Source organism: Bufo gargarizans, chromosome 9 (assembly GCF_014858855.1).
Source record: "Bufo gargarizans isolate SCDJY-AF-19 chromosome 9, ASM1485885v1, whole genome shotgun sequence".
Classification (NCBI taxonomy): domain Eukaryota; kingdom Metazoa; phylum Chordata; class Amphibia; order Anura; family Bufonidae; genus Bufo; species Bufo gargarizans.
Genome location: NC_058088.1, coordinates 24,551,978 through 24,574,719, shown reverse-complemented (window position 1 = coordinate 24,574,719; position 22,742 = coordinate 24,551,978). Strand labels below are relative to the sequence as shown.

At 46.7% G+C, this 22,742-nt stretch overlaps 1 protein-coding gene across 1 annotated transcript in view; it reads right to left on the bottom strand.

The window, feature by feature from the left end:
- Positions 1 to 14,665, bottom strand: part of LOC122946254 (RAC-beta serine/threonine-protein kinase A) — a 40,617-nt gene extending 25,952 nt beyond the window's left edge. The window contains exons 1-2 of the mRNA XM_044305737.1: positions 14,512 to 14,665; positions 394 to 512 (exon numbers count right to left, since the gene is read on the bottom strand). Coding sequence (XP_044161672.1) covers positions 394 to 439 — 46 coding nt within the window. The 5' untranslated portion in view covers positions 440 to 512; positions 14,512 to 14,665. The remainder of the gene's footprint in view (positions 1 to 393; positions 513 to 14,511) is intronic.
- Positions 14,666 to 22,742: the final 8,077 nt, after the last annotated feature.

The following is a 22,742-nucleotide window of genomic DNA, read 5'->3' as shown; positions in this document are numbered from 1 at the left end:
TTTGCCAGGGCCGAAATCCAGACGAGGCTACACCTAAATGTCATCAGTGCTGTAACCGGACCTGCACCCCCCCACCCCGTTCTGCTATCCGCTCAATCTGGTTACTAGTGTTACCTGGGCCGTGTCAGCCTTCAATAATGGATGGTTCTGACTGTAGCGGGTCAAGTCAGAGCCGTTTGTACTCTACCAATGAGGTGCATATCATAGAGGTCGAGAAGAGAGGTCCAAATAGGCTCAAGTGTCATGGCGGAGCAAACAATCATCAGGCCCTTCTCCTGGATACGCTACAATGGGGGGGGGCACCTCATCATTGCTGTGGGGCTCCTCTTTTCTACGTATATGACTGCTCTATACGTATCACTTTTGCATTACCAATCACATAACCTTACTCACCTCTTTTTTGAAGCCAGCCTTCCTTAACCACCATTACTTCATTCATAGTGATCGAAAGACTGAGGCCCAGACGAGATCAATCGGCTCTCGGAGAAGGCACGGGTCAGAAGGTGCTGGTTCTGAGGAGGAAACATAGGACAGTAATTAGTGAGGTGCCGCCAGATACAGGCCTGACAGCTGGACTGCACATACCATGTAGATATACTGTATCTTACATGGAGGCAGTGCTCACTGGTGAACACACTCCCTAAAGACTCATGCACAACCGTATTTTTAGTCTTAGCGGATCGCACACTGACCCCCCCGAAAAACGGATAGCACATGTCATCAGAGCACTGCCCACATCTGTGCGGCCGGGACGTAAATTATAGAGCTTGTCCTGTTCTTGTCCATTTTCCGGACAAGAATAGGGCTTTTTTTACACGTAAAAATTGCAGGATGCACACGGACCACATTTGTACTTTGCGGATCTGCGATTTGCAGACCGCAAATTGGACACGGTCGTGTGCAGGAGGCCTAAGGAAATTATAACCGGTCATGCCAAACAATGGGACCCACCAGTGACTTCCAAATATCAGTACTGAAGGGACCTCAACACAGAGCCTAGAGCTCAGCTTTCCATACGGCTAACAAGTGCAGGATTACACAGAAAGGGTACGGCCATTAAAAAAAAACTGCAAATCTCAGCCGCTTTAAGAGACACAAAAAAAAAAAGAAAGTTGCAGATTTGCAAATCCACGTGGAGATTCCCAACCAAAAACACGTATCACTGACCCAACAGATTGGTGATAAATATAGGACTGGTCGTTATCTACATCACTCCCAGAGACAATGAACTGCAGGGCGCATGCTCAACCGCTGCATTAAAACTCCTCCTTGCCATGATCATGGGACTGGGGTCAGACCTGCACGGATCACAGGTTTTTGGTTTTGGCTTGAAAATCCTCTTTACAGAGCAGTGTGAACGCTTTATTTTTGCAAAATGATTTGTAGTTTTCAGTGGTAGCATTTAGGGGTACATATTGTGCTTTGATAGCTTTTTATTCAATTTTTTTTTCTGTAATTAACAAAACAGCAATTTGCATTTTTTCCCCATTGAAAAGCATTTTTTTCATTAGAAAGTTTTTTTTATTAACTAATTTTTTTTTAAATTAAACTTTATTGAACGCTTATTTAAAAAAAAAAAAAAATTATATATATATATATATATATATATATATATATATATATATATATATATATATATATATATATATATTAAAAATTAGTTCCACAAGGGGACTTTAATATTACACTGTACTGCTTAGGTAGTACAGTGTATTATACTGCCAGTATGATTCCGATAGGCATACATTGCAGGCAGACCTAGGGGCCTTCATTAGGCCCCGTCTGCCATACTGAAACATTGGCATGCCGCAATCTCACCCACGGGGTGCTCATGCTCGAGAGAGAGGGAGCTCCTTCCCTCTAAAACACCAAGATGTCACGGGAGTTACTGACTGCGGCATGTAAGAGATTAAAAAGGTCCAGATCGCACTTCTGGCCCCTTGGAGCAGGAGACTGGCTGTCGTATGAGAGCCTAGACCTGTGCAGTGCTTATCCTAGGCATGTGTAAAAAGGCAGAGGCCTACAATAAGGTCCATTAATTACTTCTGTAAAAGGGGGGTATTCCCATCTGGACATTTACGGCATTTCCACAGACCATGCCCTAAACATATCCAATAGGCACGGGTCCCACCTCCAGGGCCTGCTTCTATCTCAAGAACGGGGCCCTGTTCACACGCTGTACTGGACAGAGAGGAGGCTGTGCAGGCGCAGCTCTAGCCATTCACTGCTATAAATGTCCAGATGGAACAAACCTTTACGTTAGAAGGAATTAAAACATCCTGTAATAAAGATAAAACCTTTTTAATCTGCACTGTCCGGGACAAGGTGTACTCTCTCTGGTCCATTTGTAAGCTCTGCTACATCACGGCATAGCGATGATCAATAAAAGGGAACCTAGCAGTTCTGTCTCGTGGGATACTGCTGCAGTCAGAGACATCCGTCCTGTCTCTGCCCACTATTCTATGCCTCCACCATACTTGGGGCTCATGCATCCGATCTGCATTTTGTGCATGTCAGATACAGACCCATTCACTTCAACCATTCACTTCAAAGATGTGGACCGAGTGCCACCTGCATCTGTAGGTCCTTTCCGCTGTACCTGCAAAAAAAAAACACAAAAACAGAACATATCCTGTTCTTGTCCGTTAAACGGACAAGGATAGGACTGGTTGATAGAGGCCAGGTAATTCCAATCTGCAAAATGTGGAAAGCACAACGCCGGTATCCGTGTTTTGTGGATCCATAATTTGCAGAACTCAAAACAGGCTACGGTCGTGTGCATGAGCCCTATAGTGCAGCTCTGCCCTTTCAGACTGGCTGCTGTGGGTAAGCACGAGCCCACCACAAGCCACCCAGGAAATCCTCGCATGCAGAGATTTCCATTTCAGGAATCAAACTGAGAGTTGTAAAGTTATCTGAAAACGACCACAAATCTCAAATGGACAAAAAATTTAAACTGTTATTAGAACGGACAGTCCAGCCTACAAATTACGGTTACGTTTTGCTGCTTTCTCCCCCTCTTTGCTTTACCTCTGGTCTTTAGCAGAGCTGCTTATTGTCACTTGGGATGTGACACGTGGCTGCTTTGTGAAAAGAACCCCATCCACAGCAAATCTGCGCTGTAAACAAGGGCACGGGGAAGAAAAATGACGGTTAAGGAGAAAAACGCACATCACGATGACATGTCTGGGTAACCATGCAATAAACTAAGTCCTATGAAGATAGAAATCCAGGGCCCCAGTGCTTGTGATCAGTGGGTGTCCCAGTGGTAGGACCCCCACCGATCTAATAGTTATCCCCTTATCCTGTGGATAGGGGATAACTTGAAACAACCCAGAAAAGCCCTTTAAATGGCCTCAAAAACAGCTTGTCCTGCAAAAAATGAATTATTGGTGTCAGAATATGGCAACAAAAAGCATTTAAAAATAATAAATATGTGAAGCCATATCAATTTACCAGGGCTGTAATGGTACTGACCCACAGGATAGCGGTAACGTGTTGCTTTTACCGCACTATGAACATCATAAAAAATAAATAAATAAAAAGTGGAATTAGGTTTTATTTTTTTTAAACAGTTCCTCAATGCACCACATGAACCATTAAAAAGTACAACCCGTCCCAGAGAAAACAAGCACCCATACAGCTATGCTGATGGAAAAATAAAAAAAGTTATGGCTCTTGGAAGGCAAGGAGGAAAAAATGACGATAAAGCGAATGCTGGCTGCGGCACCAAGAGGTTAAACTAGCAGCGTACACGTATGTATTGATCGTCCCCTCCATTAAGACATCTGTCCGGCCTGGCCAAACATGTACATTAATCCCTATGAGGATAAGAAGAAATCCGGTTACCTTGGATAATGTAGTCATATCTACGAGTCTGTGCGGACTTTGTCATAACATAAGAACTGATGCCCTAGCCACAGGCTCGGGGATAAGTATCTGATAGGTGGGGGTCTAGGGACAAGATTATGAAGGGATCGGTGGTCACATGGGTGCGGTAGCTTCATTCACCTCTATGGGACTGCCACAGATGGCTGCGCACTGGACTTGGCAGTCCCATAGAGTTGAATGGAGCGGCAGCATGCAAGCATAGCCATCACTCCATTCCCCTAGGACAGGCATGCTCAACCTGCGGCCCTCCAGTTGTTGCAAAAGTACAACTCCCAGTATGCCTGAACAGCACACAGCTATCAGCCTACAGAGGGGCATTGTGGGAGTTGTAGTTTTACAACAGCTGGAGGGGCGCAGGTTGAGCAAGCCTGCCCTAGGGGGACGCCAGGGGTCCCTGCGATCAGAACCCCACCAATCAGATGCTTATCCCCTTTCCTGTGCAGAGGGGATGCTTTTATGGTTGGACAGTCCCTTTAAGTCCCTGTTAAAGACTCTAAGCCATTTGCACAGCTTCTGTACCGCAACATGGAGTTGCTCTGCTGTACCCCATGTGTCGCATCCTATTACACCACAATACATTATTTCTTATGCGGAGGTACAGCACGGGCCCGTACATTTCTACACGGGCTGCATTAGGAATCCAGAATACGTTAGATCTGCAAGAAATTAAGATGCAGAAAGTCATGTTATGAAAAGGACGTTGCACTTGGGCAGCACGGTGCAATGGCATCATTTACGTGGTAAAGCCGGAGACTAAGCATGGTTAGACCATATTCAGTTATGCAGTATACGGCATACAGCAATGTACGGAGGTAATTGCCACAAGCTCCACCGGGAGGACTCGCCCATTGTTGCCGCTTCTGCAGATATTTGCATTTAACTATGTAATAAAGCGGAGGTTTTATACCTAGTCCAAGCAAAATATTTTCATCCACATTCATTATTTGCTGGAAATCCCCCCTCGGATTGTGTGACTCATCTGTGCTCAAAAAACAGGAGAAAGCGACGTGTCTAAAATACGACTACAAAAGACGAGCTCTGGAGCAGTCATCCAAAGAGCAGACCCCTCATGTACACCCACCATCACCGCATGTCTTCTACAAGCAGGGGGCTTTAAATAGTCAGTCAAATGCTTCTTCTACCATGCACATGCATGCTCGGCTCAGACGACAGTGCATGCGTTCAAAATGGGGGGGGGGGACGTAGCAGCCAGCAACAAAAGTGGGAATTTATCAATACAGTCTTCCTATAACTAGGCCTCTTTCATACGAGCGTGACGGAGTAGGTCCGGATGCGTTCAGGGAAACTCGCACCATTTTGCAAGCAAGTTCACTCAGTTTTGTCTGCAATCGCGTTCAGTTTTTTCCGCGCGGTGGGTGCAATGCGTTTTTTTACGCGTGTGACAAAACACTGAAGGTTTACAAACAACATCTCTCACTTACAAGCAACAATCACTGAAGCCCCATTCACTTCCATGGGGCCAGGGCTGCAGAATATAGAACATGCTGCGATTTTCACGCAACGCCGAACTGATGCGTGAAAAAAAAAAAAAAAAAAAACGCTCATGTACACAGCCCCATTGAAATAAATGGGTCAGGATTCAGTGCGGGTGCTGTGCGTACGCATCACGCACTGCACCCGCGCGGAAAACTCGGGTGAAAGGGGCCTTTAGGGGTAGTGCCAAAACTAAGCATGCAGGTCAGTGCGCCAGAATCTGTGTGTTATGTTAAATGCATTGGTTTGGGCAGGCCCCGCCCACCTTTAAGAGCAGTAAATGGGACGTAAAAAAAAAAAAACAAATTATTGCACAAAACAAGCATGTGACTTTTTGGTACCACTATTCTGTAACCAGCGACATGCCCTAAAGCAGGGATGTCAAACTCGTGGCCCTCCAGCTGTTGCAAAACTACAACTCCCATCATGCCTGGGCATACTACAGCTATCAGGGAATGATGGGAGTTGTAGTTTTGCAACATCTGGAGGGCCATGAGTTTGACATCCATGCCCTAAAGCATCTGCCAAATGGGTTCCTGGAGAGGATTATGGGCTCCTAAAGTCTACAGGGCTTCATCCATGTGATGCAGGTCCAACCAAGGAGAAGGCATGGACGGAAAGGTGTCTCCATCTATCCAGTCACTTGGCCGTCTTCGTGGTGGCCGAGCTCAGTTTTACATGAAAGCGACTATTACAGCAATTCCTGCCCCGATTGTGGATCTAGTGACCCTAACAGCACCATACCCCCTACTATGTAGCATGCGGAAAAGAGGGGTCAGCCATGTTAGATGTCAGCATGCCTGATCCTTTTGTCCTTGTGGGAGAAAAGCTGCCGACGGAGGCATCTGGCAGCATCTTAGTCCCCCTCTCCCTTAGGGCTCATGCACATGATCATATGTATTTTGCGATCTGCAAAAAAAACGTATGACATCCGTGTTGCATCAGTTTTTTAGTGGATCCATCGTAACAATGCCTGTCCTTGTCTGCAAAATGGACAAGAATAGGAGATAGTCCATGTGGGCAAGAAATGCACACAAACGTATTTTTTTCAGTTTTTTTGTACAGGTCCTTATGTGGAACCATTCACTTCAAAAAACTGAAATTACTGTGTGCATTCCGTTTCCGTATGTCCGTTCTGCAAAAAAAAAAATTGAATATGTCCTATTCTTGTCCATTCTGCAAAAAACAAAAAATTTCATGTAACAGACATCACCCGTTTTTTTTGCAAATCCGTGTTTTGCAGACTGCAAAATACATATGGTTGTGTGCATTCACAGGGCCGTGTTTTGTGGTCTGCAAAACACGGATAATGGCCAAGTGCATGGCGTGTCACTGGGCGGACCCATTGAATTTAATGAGTCTGTGGTCCACATGTTGCGGTAAAGTATAGGACATGTCCTATCTTTTGCGGTACAGCTAGCATCCGTGTTTTGCACACTGCAAAACGCTCACGGTCACGGGAAGACATGCATGCTCGTCTGTGTTGGCACTTGTATTAGGGGGCTGGACATTCATGAAAGTTCTAGGACACCTTAAGATCCACAGCAGGTCTGGTTTTCAGCACAAAAGACCAGAGATCAACACATTGATGAATTTAAAGAATCTGGATCTCAGCCACACGGAGGAGAATCCCCAGCCGCTGTCCACACAGTCAGTCTATAGGGACCCAATTATAATATAGGCCTATGTTACTGGAGCGGCACATGGGCCTCCGGAGGACCCCTTTAAATAAGCACACGCTGCGTGCGAGGAAAACAGGTGAAACCGTCCACCTGAGCGCATTTTCCTTACAGCGGGAAATACAAGTAAACATGTCAGTTCTGTGAATGGAGCAGAGATCACACCCTGGATGCAAAAGAGGGCAAAAAAGCAGAAGAGATACTCCACCAGGACAGGCGAAGAACGTGTCTGCACTTATGTCCACCACCCTAGACTACTACCCCCCTCCTCCTCCTTACCCGTGCTGGGGGGCACTGCCACGATGCCAACACGATCTGTTCCCCATGGCAGTGGAAACACGGCAGATTGCAGAATGTTTGCTTTGTGCGCTGCATAAATAATACGCAAATTCTTATCTCTCAGCACACAGGCCAAAATCAGGAGGGGGGAAAAAAACAGGCGGCCGGGTCAAGCAGCGAGCACGCAGGCAGCGTGGAGAGTAAACACCTCCGCCGGCCTCACCTGATGCTGCTTATCTCGCTCCAAGAGATCGCGCCGGAGGGGATGGCATGGATCACAATGGAGAGGGAGACAGATGGGTCACCACCGATGACTTTATTGATTCTGTTTGAACAGGGAAAAAGTGCAAACAAAAAAGGTTTCTAATGTGCCACGCGGAGAACGCTTGAAGTGCGCCCTGCGCCACCGGAGCGGCCACAGCCGGGATTTAAAGAGGCACTAACCCAAATCCCACAGAGCAGGGTGCATTAGAGGTGTAGGTCAGGAGGATTTCCCGACGTACGCCTCCAACGTATGCTACTGTACAGTGGCGTTCCTTCCCCGTAGGCACCCAACACACTAACATATACTGGCTGGTGGAGGCACTCTTTTGGCCTTAGCCGCACAACAATATTATTTTGCCACACAGGCGTTTTTACTCGGACCGCGTTTCATCCGTGAGGATGTGCATGAATGATCCGCGTTTGGTCTGTGTGTCTGAATTTTTTTTTGCCCTCAGTGTGTCATCCGTATTCCACAGACACTGCTTTAATTTCAAAAGCATCTGTGAAAAACGGACCAAAAACAGACACAACCACCCGTGTTGTGGCCGTGATTTTCACGGACCCATAGACTTCAATGGGCCTGTTTGGTCTGCCCTACGGACCAGAGTAACGCATGCCTCAGTGATTTCTTTTTCATTGACCCACAGTCAATGCAGAGGACTGACACTGCACCCGGGCAGCCTAAGACGATAAAGTATGCATTTAAGGGCTCATGCACATGGCCGTATGTATTTTGTGGTCTGCAAAACACGGATGACGTCTGTGTGCCTTCAGTATTTTGCAGAACGGAACAGCTGTCCCCTAATAGAACAGTCCTTTCCTTGTCCGTAATGGGGACAATAATAGGACATGATGTATTTTTTTGCGTAATGGACATACGGAAACGGAATGCACACGGAGTAACTTCCGTTTTTTGCGGACCCATTGAAATGAATGGTTCCGCATACGGTACGCAAAAAAAAAAGACAACACAACGGACACGGAAAGAAAATACGTTTGTGTGCCTGAGCCCTTACGTGTACTTCAGCCTGCCTCCGCCCCTACAGCTCTCCGCTCAGCTACCTCCGTGACTTGTCAGGAATTCTCACAATGTGGAAGTGTGGCTATAACAGAGCAGGCATGTGCACCATAGAGCGGGTCGTTTACTGCAGACACAGGAGAGAACACAGATGAAAGCAAACACACGGTATATATTCTTACAGTGCAAAGCAGTGTCCCATAGATTAGGAGAGGTTAGCGGGCACCATGTCGGTGTCAGGACGAGACCCATTATGCACTGACGCTGATTACTGAGGACAATTAGGGCTCAGACAATTTTGTGGAATGGATGAGTAACCATTAATTTCAATGCGCCACAAAAGATGCGGACAGCACACCATGCGCTGTAAATATCCGTTTGTCCATTCTGTGGCAAGGCAAAAAGATAGAACATGTCCTATATTCTTGTCCAATAGGCATTTCTTTCACAGGGCTGGCCATTCGGCAAAATGCCGGTATCCATAATTTGACGACTGCAAAGGAAAATGACACGATAGTGACCGACCCTCCCGTCCTTTCACACTGTCCCATCTGTAGTAATAGCCTGTGGGCTCCTAGGGCTATAAGGCTGGGTTCACACCTGTGCGTTTTACAGCGCGTTCCTACGCGCTGTAAAACGCTCAACAAGGAGAAACCAATGCTTCCCTATGGGAATGGTTCTCACCTGGGCGTTTTACAGCGCGTACGATCGCGCTGTAAAACGCCCGACGCCCCAAGAAGTACATTAGCTTCTTTGGGGCGTCTTGTCGCGCATTCCTGTACATAGACTTTCGGGAACGAGTGACAATGGGCGTTCACTTGTCTCTGTATGCGCGATTGCAAACGCCGGTACAATCGCGCATACAGAGCGCTCCTTTCAGAACGCTCAGGTGTGAACCCAGGGTAAGGGGCTGCCACCTCTCTGCCCATTAACACATATGGCCCAGTCGGAAGAGACAGCTATGGCCGCCTTAAAGGGATTGCCCACTCCTTTTACTGACAGCCTATCCACAGGACCAGCTGCTAGAGTAGCTCCAGCCTCAGAACTACACAGCTCCGCCCATTGTGATGTGGGTGGAGCCGATCACCGCTGTGTAGCAGCCATTGAAGTAAATGGGAGCAGCGGGGGTTATAAGCTCCGCCCATTTTACAATGGACAGAGCCGTGTAGTTCTGGCGCCGGAGCTAATCGAGCAGCAGATCAGCCATTTGGGATGTTGGACTCTCACTGATGACATATTAGTGGCATATTAGTATTTTAAAAAAACACAAGAAAAAAAAAAAAAAAACACAACAAATCGCTCCACCATACTTGCTCGCTCCACCATACTTTACACTTTAGCTCCGCTCGTTCAGCTTGGCTGCTGTGTATGATGACACTAGTGGTATTCGATGCAAATAGAGATGACTTCCATTAGAGAGCTTTCAGACGCCATGGCTGCAAGTCAGCGCAGCTTAGTGATGAAATAAGCGAAGTTTGCGAGTCGTTAATGGCCGCACGGTCTACCCAACAAGGGGCCTTAGGCTACTTTCACACTTACGGCAATCTGCATGCAAATGGACAGCATTTGTAGACGGATCCGGATCTGTCTTACAAATGCATTGCAAGAACGCATCCGCCTCTCCGGATGTCATTTTTTTCGGTCTCCCCAGGATCCGGCATTGCGGCATTTTTAATGCCGGATCCAGCACTAATACATTTCAATGTAAATTAATGCTGGATCCGGCAACTGATCCGGAATTTTGGACGGCGATAATACTGCAATATTTCCTCCGTCCAAAACGCCGCTCAGCGACTGAATTGAAGACATCCTGAACGGATTGCTCTCCATTCAGAATGCATGGGGATAAAACTGATCAGTTCTTTTCCGGTATTGAGCCCCTAGGACGGAAATCTATTCCGGAAAAGAATAACACCAGTGTGAAAGTACCCCAAGCCGAACTGACCCGCAGCTCCTGGCCGTGAAATCGGACAGCAGCCTAAGAGCACCGGCACAGGTTGAGGATTACGTGCGGTTTTTCCACGTGCAGGAAAACCACTGTGTAATGTCGTACCAGCAGAGTAAGTGAGATTTACAAAATCCGATTTACACTTTGCATATTTAGTTTGCGTGGAAATTGACCTGCCGTGCGGATTTTAAAAATCTGCATCGTGGCAATTGTTTTTGCGATTCTGCACCTTACGTGTACTGGTTTTCCCCATAGACTTCAATAGGGTCAGTAAACAGAAAATCTGCAAACAAAAAAAATAAATACAAAAAAAAAACCCATAAAAAGCGCAATAAATAGTGCAGATTTATGTGCATTTTTTACATGTCTTTCCTGTGGATTTTCCTGCACACCGCGCAGATTACGCAGTCTTTCGTGCGCTTTACGCACTGATTTTTGTACAGAAGAAACCCCGCGTTATACAGTAGTAGCGAGCAGTGAGTGAGATCAGACAAGTCTCATGGACAGAGATTTTCTCTCTTCTATTGATCTCCAATGCGGATGCTGAAATCCGCAGCCTGTCAACTGTTTGTAGGTTTCATATTTTGCAATGCAGTGAGATCTGCGGCAAACCTGCACCAAAAGATGCAAGTAATACATGCAGAAACGCACCAAAATCCGTGTGGAGTTCCTGTTTGTAACCCTGCCCCCGTGTGCCGTCTCCGAGGCCTCTTCCACACCGGCGACACGGATTGCGTCAGGGTCGGTTCAGGATGAAACGGATGGATTTGCACGCAAGTTCCATCAGTTTTGTCTGCAACTGTGTTCAGTGCGCGTGGTTTTCCATCCAGATTGCGTGCGACTTGAAAAATAAAAAATCTGAAGAATAACCCTCAACATCTCCTCGAGACCATCAGTAAAAAACGCATTGCATCCTGGTTGCCTTCCGTTTTTCACATAAGCTCCATTCATTTATATGGAGCCAGAGCTGCCTGAAAAAAACGTATAATATAGAGAGAACAAGCTGCAATTTTTTCCTGAACGCAGAGACGAGTGAAAAACAACGCTGTGCACAGAACCGTTGAAATGAATGGGAAAGGATTCAGTCTGGACGCTACGCAAACGGAAAACCCGCTCATATGAGAGAGGCCTAAGGTTCCGTCTTTAGTCTACTTTCACATACGCGATTTCCTTTCCGGTTTTGAGATGCGGCTGAGGATCTCAAAACCGGAGGAATGCACTTCAGTTTTGTCCCCATTGTCATGTTCTGTGACCGGACACAAAACCGCTGCAAACTGCGGTTTTGTGTCCGGTGTGCGAAACTGAACAAGCCAGATCCGGCCCTAAAAACAATTTAAGTCAATGGTGCTGGATCAGTTTTCGGACAGGACAGACGCCCATGGACTTGCAATACTGTGAGTGCCGGCTCCGGTTTGTTCACTTTCGATTTAATACAATCGCATCCGTTAAATCAAACTGAAGAGTTTTCCTCCGGTTTTGAGATCCAGTGGAGGAAAGGAAATTGCATATGTGAAAGTAGCCTTACACAGACTGTACCTATATAAATGATAATTTTTTTAAAAACACAGCAAAATAAGCCCAAGTGCCTTTTTTTTGGGAGGGGGGGGGGCACCTGAGCTTCTTTGCCACAGTTTTTGTTGCATTTTTTCTTTTTTTGCTCAGTGTCTTTTCTTTATGGATGTTTTCCTCTAGAGGAGGTGATGTTACAACGCCTGATAAAATGCAGAACGCTCCAGCACGCTATTTTTTTTTTTTTAAAAGGCCAGAAAAAAAAAAAAAAAAAAACTTCCGTGCCCCGTCTTTGATATGGTCAAATTTTTCACAGACCTTCAGCTAACATCTGCAGGAGGTGCCGCAAAAAACAAAAACGCAAAAGATGGCGCTAAAAACGGATCAAAGAGATACTCAACTTTTTCAGGAGTGAACAAGTCGCAAATTACACTTTTTTGTTTATTATATGCATCGCCCATTCTTTGCCAGCGCCCCCCCCCCCCCCACAACATTTATCATCTGGTGTAAAAGAACATTGCAACTTATGTCAGCTAGGGGCCAGGGAAAAAAAAGCAGTTCACAGAGTTAGGGGGCCGCGGCACCTGTTTTTGCAGTCCACAAATCGCGGACCTGTAAAACACGGACACCAGTGCGCACCTCCTTCTGCAGGTCCCGCACTACATAACAAACGTCTGCAAAACAGAGAAAAATAGGACTTGTTCTATTTTTTTTTTTTTGCGGGGCTGCGGAACAGACATACGGATGCGGACAGCACACGGATAGTGGATGGCACCATTGAAGCGAACGGGTCCGCACCCGATCTGCAGAAAAACGGATGCGAATGGGCTCTTTACTTCATCAAATCTGGAAGAAATTGCAATTAAGGCCCCTTTCACACGAGCGAGTTTTCCGCGCGGGTGCAATGCGTGACGTGAACGCATAGCACCCGCACTGAATCCTGACCCATTCATTTCAATGGGTCTGTGTACATGAGCGTTGTTTTTCACGCATCAGTTCTGCGTTGCGTGAAAACCGCAGCATGTTCTATATTTAGCGTTTTTCACGCAGCCCTGGCCCCATAGAAGTGAATGGGGCTGCGTGAAAAACGCATTGCATCCGCAAGCAAGTGTGGGTGCGATGCGTTTTTCACTGATTGTTGCTAGGAGATGTTGTTTGTAAACTTTCAGTTTATCACGCGCGTGAAAAACGCATCAAAACGCACTGCACCCGCACGGAAAAAAATGAACAACTGAACGCAATCGCAGACAAAACTGACTGAACTTGCTTGCAAAATAGTGCGAGTTTCACTGAACGCACTCTGAATGCATCCGGCCCCAATCCACAACTCACGTGTGAAAGGGGCCTAAGACTGACGCAAACGTGAGGGCCAGACCAGCGGTGAGAAAAAGAATACCATCTAGACGGTAAGTCCGGCCACAAATCACCAGGCCGCTCGCCAGCTGTGTGCCAACTGCGCCACCTGGCCGTACCCTCAGTGTTCTGTAATTGTTATCCTCATCTAAACATTCAAAGCAGTAATGCCGGATCCTGAACCTCAAATCCACCGCGGTCACATCACACCTTCCTTGTGTTCTGCTACATTCTTAAGGGGTCCGGCTGTATTTTACCCCGTGATTGAACGGGCCAAGGGGTCCGGCTGTATTTTACCCCGTGATTGAACGGGCCAAGGGGTCCGGCTGTATTTTACCCCGTGATTGAACGGGCCAAGGGGTCCGGCTGTATTTTACCCCGTGATTGAACGGGCCAAGGGGTCCGGCTGTATTTTACCCCGTGATTGAACGGGTTAAGGGGTCCGGCTGTATTTTACGCCATAACTGAATGGGTTAAGGCATCCGGCTGATGTCATTATATGGGCATCACTATAGGTAATGAGACCATTCCCTGCACACTGATGACATCACTGTATCGTTCCTTATGCCAGTACTGTAATGGGGCATATACTGGGGTAACTGGTTTAGCGGGGGGGGGGCACAAATGTCTTTACGACATATTCAGAGAGTACCCCTCGCCCCCATAAGATAACGTACTGCAACCACGTATCCGTATACACCACGGCCACTCACTTTGGCGCAGCCTAAGTTATTTTCCCACATTTCCAGATGAGATAAAGGTGCAGATTCACCCAGGATAGTAACTGGACCGGCCAGGCCGTGGGCTTACACACTCACCACTGATAAGATAAGCGGCTCGGTGGCGCCGCTGATCAGTGAGGACAGCTATAGCACACAGAGGGGCCCTCCACATGACAGCCCTGCCTATCAGGGCCCCTCGGCTTGTACCGGGTAGTAGGCCGGCGTGTGACAACTGGCCTCCGTGCAATGCCCCTAGGCCTCTGTCTGCAGCTCCCCGTCCTCGGCCGCGGTTTGCCCTCACGGCGTGTGGCGGAGACGACTAGGCCGCAAGCCGAAGCCTTTCCTGCCGCTTACCTCCCAGAGTCAGGCCCCGCTCACCCCGCAGCTCCCCGTTCTCATGTCTCACTCCTTACGAAAGTTGCGGCGATACAGAGAATGGAGGCCAAGAACATCCGCCTACATCCGCTCGGGGAGAGAAAAAAAAAACACCTACGAAAAAAAAGTCTCAGGAAAGGCTCTGTCCGCCATCTTTGTTGAGGGCACGGTGACGGAATGTGAGGGGAAGCTGTGGAGCGGCTCTCTGGGCTCACCCTGTGATGTGGTCAGGATGGCGGCCACGTGTAGAAACATTCACCAGAGCTTCACTATGGGACAAACTGAGGCAATAGTGAAAGCAGCCCCAGTCACCAGATACAATTATTTTAATTTGTAGAGGTGTTTTTTTTTTTTTCGTGATGCTCAGGGCTGTTATTTAGAAAATGAAAGGCGGATTCTGATTGGTTGCTATGGGCAACTAAGCAAGTTGTCCCTTGCACTAGTTTTGACATATTCCCTCCAATACACAGAGTTGTTTTTTTTTGTAAACAGGGCGACTCTTTGGGTTGGCGTGGACGTTTTTTTTTTTTTTTTTTTAATTTTCTTACTTATGTGTGTGTACATATTTGGTATATCATGGGGAAGATTTATCAAAACTGGTGCAAGGAAAACTGGCTTAGTGGCCCCTAGCAACCAATCAGATTCAGCCTTTCATTTTCCAAAGGAGCTGTGAAAAATGAAAGGTGGAATCTGATTGGTTGCTATGGGCCACTAAGCCAGTTCAGCTTTACACCAGTTTGATAAATCTCCCCTAATATGTCCCTTGAAAGGTCGAAAGACCCCCCCGGGGGGGACCTCCACGTTTTGCTATTTTTTTTATTTTACATTACTTTTATTTCGGTCATCCATAGAGTTTAGGAACCACAGTGTGCACACGATGCCGCGCATTTCTTTCTGCGTAAAATCTGTGGCGTAATAGAGTACCAGCAGAATGAACGCGATTTTCCAAATCTCATGTGGACGGTGCATATTTTGTAAGAGCGCAAAATTGTTAACATAAACAGAAAATCGCTAGCGAAAATACCAGAACACGCATAAAAAAAAAAATATCAAAACCACAATAAGGAGTGCAGATGTAGGTGTGATTTTTTTTGTGGTTTTGATGCAGATTTCATGTGGATTTTCTGCACATAAATCTGCGCCAAAACTGCACAAAAACCCTCCACATTTTTTCGCACCATTTAATGTGGTTTTGGTGCGGTTTTTATGTGGATTTTCCGCAGACCTCATCCTTCCGTTAAAAAACGTGAAATCCAAACAACTTGCTGCAGATTTCAGAATCCGCATGGAAAGTCAATTTCCGCACCTAAGAAAAAAAGAAAAGTGTCCATGAGATTCGTCTCGTTCTGTACAACGCTGCAGATTTGGTGCGCAAAAATCCGCAACTAATCAGTCACGTGTGAACCCAGCCTTTCCAATGCAACGAGTGACACTGCGTCTAATCTGCAGCTTTTCTGCAACAAAACCCGCAGCGTGTGAACACAGCCTTTGTGTCAAAAGGGTGAAATCCGCAGCTGAAACCGCAAACATAATTGACATTTTGAAAACCGCAAAGCGTACATGAGGTTAGTGTAATCTCATACACTTTGCTGGTGCTGTAATACGCTGCGGTTATTCTGCACGGAAAAACCTCAGCAGGTCGTGCCTAGGGTACCTGCACACGTTGCGTATTACGCATGTTTTTTCCTCACACTTCAGTTCTGCTTTGCGTGAAAATCGCAGCATGTTCTATATTTTGCGTTTTTCACACAGCCCTGGCCCCATAGAAGTGAATGGGGCTGCGTGAAAAACGTATTGCATCCGGAAGAAGGTGCGGGTACAATGTGTTTTTCACTGATGGTTGCTAGGAGATGATGTTAGTAAACTTTCAGTTTTTTATCACGCGCGTGAAAAACACATCATAACGCATTGCACTCGCGCGGAAAAAACTGAACTGAACGCAATCACAGACAAAACTGACTGAACTTGCTTGCAAAATGGTGCGAGTTTAACTGAATGCACCCTGAACGCATCCGGACCTAATCCGTCATGCTTGTGTGAAAGAGGCCTATGGGGCCAGGGCTGCGTGAAAAACGCAGAATACAGAACATGCTGCATTTTTCACACAACGCAGAACTGATGCGTGAAAAAAGTTTTGAACAAAGAGACTTCGGACGAAGCATCCAAAGCGCGCTCCACTCAACTCTAGTGCAAAAGCCATACAGAAATCTGCGCAGACAGCCAGCAACCCATGTGCAGGTACCCTTAGACGGTTTTTACACGGTCAGTGTTTGATCAGTGATTGTGAGCCAAAACCAGTTGCTGGTCAAGAACTCAGAACAGGAGCCAATCCTTCCATTGTATCTCTGTATAGCTTCCACTCCCGGTTTTGGCTCCCAGTTACTTACCAAACTCTGTGCCTCCTGCAGACGACCGTATGGCTTTTTCAGTGTTTTGCAGGCCGTTTTTTGTTTCGGTTGCGTTTCTGTTTTGGTTCCCTTTTTCCGTATGGCATTTACAGTATACAGTAATTACATAGAAAATATTGGGGTGGGCATAACATTTTCAATAGATGGTTCCGCAAAAACGGAACGGATACAGAAGACATACGGATGCATTTCCGCATGCGTTCCGTTTTTTTGCAGACCCATTGACTTGAATGGAGCCACGGAACGTGATTTGCGGGCAATAATAGGACATGTTCTATCTTTCAACGGAACGGAAATACGGAAACGGAATGCATACGGAGTACATTCAGGTTTTTTTGCGGAACCATTGAAATGAATAGTTCCGTATACGGAGCGCAAAGAACGGCCCGTAAACGGGGAAAAAAACATTAGTGTGCAGGAGGCCTAAAAGCTGTCTTACAGGGAAAGCAGCCCCCCAGTGGGGGCACTTTTCATGGGCAGAAGACCCAGCAGCTGTGCTATGCCTGGAGACAGCTGGCAATCATGTGATCGCCGATGGGGGCAATAGAAGAAGCTGCATTGCTGCTTCCTCAATACGCCATTTAGTGCACACTGAGCGTTATTTAGGCTGGAAAAGCGAAGGCAGAAAACGATAGAATTCACAGAGAACGTGTACAGGACAAGTCCGGGAATCACTGACGTGTGAATAAGGCCCATGGGCTCATGCACACAAACATATTTTCTGTCCGTTCTGGATTTTTTGCGGACCGGCATTAATTTACATTGAAGCGTATTAGTGCCGGATCCGGCATTAAATGTTCCGGCAAAACGGAACCGGCCTTTCGGTCTGCGCATGCGCAGACCTTTAAAAATGCAAAAAATAAATACCAGATCCGTTTTGTCAGATGACACTGGAGAGACGGATCCGGTATTGCAATGCATTTGTCAAACGGATCCGTCTGACAAATGCCATCAGTTTGCGTCTGGATTGCTGTATCCGACAGGCAGTTCCGGCGACGGAACTGCATGCCGGAATCCTCTGTAAAAGTACCCTAAGACCGGCTTTTTACGCAGTATGTTATTAGCTTCCCACCTACAGCAGTCTGTATGGCTGGTGTAAAAATGACTCCAGCCCATGGAAACAGGCGTAAAGGTTAGTAAATTTGCTGACCCCAACATGTCCCTGTCCCACTCAACTGTCGAACATGGCGTAAAACCGGCCATGTGACTAAATAAAGGGACTTGCAACATTTGTACGACTAAAAAGTCGCAAGTCCCTTGATAAATGACCCCCAGAGTGCACATATTCTTGAGCTGCCGATATTTTGTGCCCCTTCCCCACACCGCTGATTAACAGCTTTCTTACAATACACAGTATAAAAAGCGAGCCGTCAGACATCTGCAGGGGTGGCGGCAGCCAGAGACCTGGCATTTTCATCAGTTTATGCTCCCGTCTGATCTGGGAGTTTCCCTTGAAAAAAAACTGTAGATGATGGAAGACTTTTGCCAACCAGTCGTCTCTTCCCCTCACTGCAGTAGGGTGGAATTTCATGCACTGCCTGTGACATGCCTGCGGCTGCACAAGGTGCGTCTGCAGCCTCTCCTGTGCATTAGCAATCTGGCGGCAATGTGATCTGTAGCATCTGATGTGAGTGTACCTCACTGGTGTGTAGACGAGGCGTCATCCTACATGTAGTGATCTGAGCTACCAGCATTCAGACAGGGATTTCTACTATCAAGAGGGCTTAGGCCCCTTTCACACGGGCGTTGCGGATTGGGGCCAGATGCGTTCAGGGAAAATGGTGTGATTTTGACACTAAAACAAGTCAGTTTTCACTGCGATTGCGTTCCATGTTTGCGTTTTTTCCGCCCGGGTGCAAAACATTGCAATGCGTTTTGCACGCGCGTGAGAAAAATCGGCATGTTTGGTACCCAGACCTGAACCCGGACTTCTTCACAGAAGTTTGGGTTTAGGTTAGGTGTTGTGTAGATTTTATTATTTTCCCTTATAACATGGTTATAAGGGAAAATAATAGCATTCTTAATACAGAATGCATAGTACAATAGGGCTGGAGGGGTTAAAAAAAATAATAATAATATGACTCACCTTAATCCACTTGTTTGCGCAGCCCGGCTTCTCTTCTGTCTTCTTCTTTGAGGAATAGGACCTTTGATGACGTTGCTGCGCTCATCACATGGTCCATCACATGATCTTTTACCATGGTGATGTCATGCCCTGCTTGGGCTACGTGCGGAGGTCTGCCAGATTAGCAGCACGTGTCTAGTCTTTTGTTTTGGAGTCGAGCTAGATCCGCCTCCCTTCAGGTGCACTGGGTGGGGTCGTTGGTTTAAATTACACCCACTCCCAGTGTTCCGTGCGGGTTATAGCTTCTGTCTGGCTCTGTGCAAGCCATCAAGCAAGCAAGCAAGGAAGGAAGGAAGGATTGGCTTTTCCTGCTCAGAAAAGATAAGTTGGTTGTTGTTTTCTTGTTGTTTGCTGTCTAGGCTGTTAGAGAGACGCCTGTCCCCTCCAGGTTCTGAGGGAGCAGGCTGGCTCTATTCCCCTTCACAATCTTAGGGATTTTAGGGTATTTTCAGCCCAGGCATGAGGACACGTTATTCCCACCTTAAGGGTCTGAACGTGGGCATAGCAGTATAGGGAGAGCTGGTAGGGATGTGTCAGGAGGTGACCCTGATCCCCAGCTTCTTGCCTAGATACTTGTTTGTTTATTTCTCTGTGTATCTGATATCCTGTCCGCTGTGACATTATAATCCGCCAAAACCTAGACTGCCATTTCGCAGCAGCCTTGAGATGGAGTCAATTAATTTGTTGGTTGATCGTATGCAGGAATTAACTTGGGAGGTAGTTGACCTCCGCAATGCTGTTGCACTTTGTCAGAATAATCTGCTTCATGGCTCCGCTGGTGGGAGTTAGTCCAACCTTGAACCTAAGGTTGCTCTTCCTGATCGGTTTTCAAGGGGTGTGGATGACTTTATCCGCTTTAAAGAGTCATGCAAGTTATATTTTCGGCTGCGTCCACCTTCGTCAGGTGATGAAATTCAGAGGGTTGGTATAATCATTTCTCTGCTTAAAGGGGACGCTCAATCCTGGGCCTTTTCTCTGCCGCCCGGTTCTCTGGCCCTCCGGTCGGTGGAGGAATTTTTTAAAGCCTTGGGATTAATTTATGATGACCCAGATTGGGTCCCGATGGCGGAATCTAAATTGCGTAACTTATCACAGGGTGAACATACTGCAGAGACTTACTGCGTCGAGTTTAGGAGATGGGCTACCGAGTCAGGGTGGAATGACCCCGGCTTTTCATGAGTACCCAGATACTTTGGAGAATGCAATGTCTTTGGCAGTATAGTTAGATAGACGTATTAGAGAGAGGTGTAAGGCTCCCTTCGCGCAAGGGATCCCTTCTGTGAGTGGTTTTGTCTCACCTGCTCCCCAGGGTGATATGACATGTAACTCTGGGGTAGGGGAGGAACCCATGCAGCTGGGTCAGGTATCTTTCCGTTCTGGTGGTAGAGACTTTAGGAGATTGCATAAACTTTGTTACTACTGTGGGAAAAGTGGTCATTTTATTTTTGCTTGTCCTTTTGTTAAACCTCATGTTGATGAGTAAGAGAAAATAAAAACTTCCTGACTCTTGGTAGCGTGAATGGAGTGGTGGAGCAAGCAGGTATGCAAGCTCCCTGTAATACTCGTTTTCTCCTTCCAGCTATGGTGGCGCTAGACTCAAGAATTTTTTGTTGTTGAAGTATTCATTGACTGTGGTGCTGGGGTAAACCTTATTGATTCTCTTTTTCTTCAAAGTCTGGGGCTAAGTACTTGCACTTTAGAAAGAGAGATTCCGGTTTTTGCAATTGATTATTCCCCTCTTTCTCAAAGGAGTCTCACTCATATTGCTCATGGTATTCAGTTAAGGGTGGGTGATTCACATGTTGAGATTATGTCTTGTTTTGTCATGAAGGATTTGCCCGCTCCTATAGTCTTAGAGTTACCGTGGTTGACAAAACATAACCCAATTATAGATTGGCAAGCAAGACAGATCATTGGTTGGAGTGAATTTTGTTCGGATAATTGTCTTGGCACATCTATCTCTGGTGTGTCTATTACGGCTCTACCTCAGTACCTCTTAGATTTTGCGGATGTTTTTTTGGAGGGTGGGGCTCAGCAATTGCCCCCTCATCGTGACTATGATTGTCCAGTGAATCTCATCCCAGGGGCTAAGTTGCCAAAGTCTCGGCTTTGCAATCTTTCTCAACCCGAAAGAGAGGTCATGCGGAAGTACAGTATATTGCCAAGAGTTTGGCAAAAGGTCATATTAGGCCATCTAAGTCTCCGGTGGCAGTGGGTTTATTCTTTGTAAAGAAAAAGGATGGATCGCTGAGACCTTGTCTGGATTTCCGGAAATTGAACCGTATTACGGTCCGTGATCTGTATCCCCTTCCTTTGATCTCCGACCTTTTTGATCAGATTGTTGGAGCCAAGGTGTTCTCCAAGTTGTATTTCAGAGGGGCCTACAATCTGATCAGAATCAAGGGGATGAGTGGAAAACTGCCTTCAACACGCACGAGGGTCATTTCGAGAATCTGGTTATGCCTTTTGGGTTGACAAACGCGCCAGCGGTATTTCAGCGATTCGTCAATGACATTTTCCATCATTTTGTGGGGAGGTTTGTGGTAGTTTACTTGGATGACATTTTAATTTTTCTCTCCTGATCTGAAGACCCATCAGGATCATGTGAGACAGGTTTTGACAATCCTTCGGGAAAATAAATTATATGCCAAATTAGAGAAATGTGTGTTTTCTGTGCAGGAGCTTCCGTTTCTGGGATATCTGCTTTCTTAATCTCTGGTTTTCGTATGGACCCCGAAAAGGTCCGGGTGGTTCTGGAATGGGATCGACCAGAGAATCAGAAAGCTTTGATGCGGTTTTTGGGGTTTACTAATTATTATAGAATTTTTTTTTAAACTATTCTACCATTGTGAAGCCTCTGACCGATATGACTAAGAAGGGCGCCGATGTCTCTGGTCGGATGAGGCATTGCAGGCCTTTTTGACTATTAAAGAAAGTTTTGCATCTGCTCCCATTCTGGTGCAGCCCGACGTGTCTCAGCGATTCGTGGTGGAGGTTGATGCATCAGAAGTGGGGGTTGGAGCAGTGCTGTCGCAGGGTTCATCTCCTGGCAAATGGGTTCCGTGTGCTTTTTTTTTCCAAGAAGCTCTCAGGTCGCCGAGAGGAACTATGATGTAGGAGATAGAGAATTGCTGGCCATTAAATTGGCCTTTGAGGAATGGCGTCACTGATTGGAGGGGGCGTCTCACCCCGTTACAGTATATACGGATCATAAGAATTTGGCTTACCTGCAATCTGCCAAGCATCTGAACCCTAGACAGGCCAGATGGTCACTGTTTTTTACCAGGTTCAATTTTGTGGTTACTATTCGCCCGGGGGTTAAAAACGTCAAGGCTGATGGGGTGGTGGTCTCCGCTCTGTACCCCGGGAGGGGGCTCCTGGTTCTTGTCCCCCAGGGAGGTTGTTTGTTCCTGAAGGACTGCGATACAAGGTATTCAAGGAAGATCACCATACTGTCCTTGCTGGACATCCTGGTGGTAAGTCCACCTTTGACCTTGTGTCCCGGAGGTTCTGGTGGCCCGGGTTACGTAAGAGCGTTGAGGATTACGTGGCAGCTTGTGAAATCTGTGGACGGTCAAAGGTTGCTCATACTCGACCTGCTGGTTCACTTCTTTCTTTGTCTATTCCGTCTCGTCCTTGGACGCACTTGTCTACGGACTTAATTACGGATCTGCCTA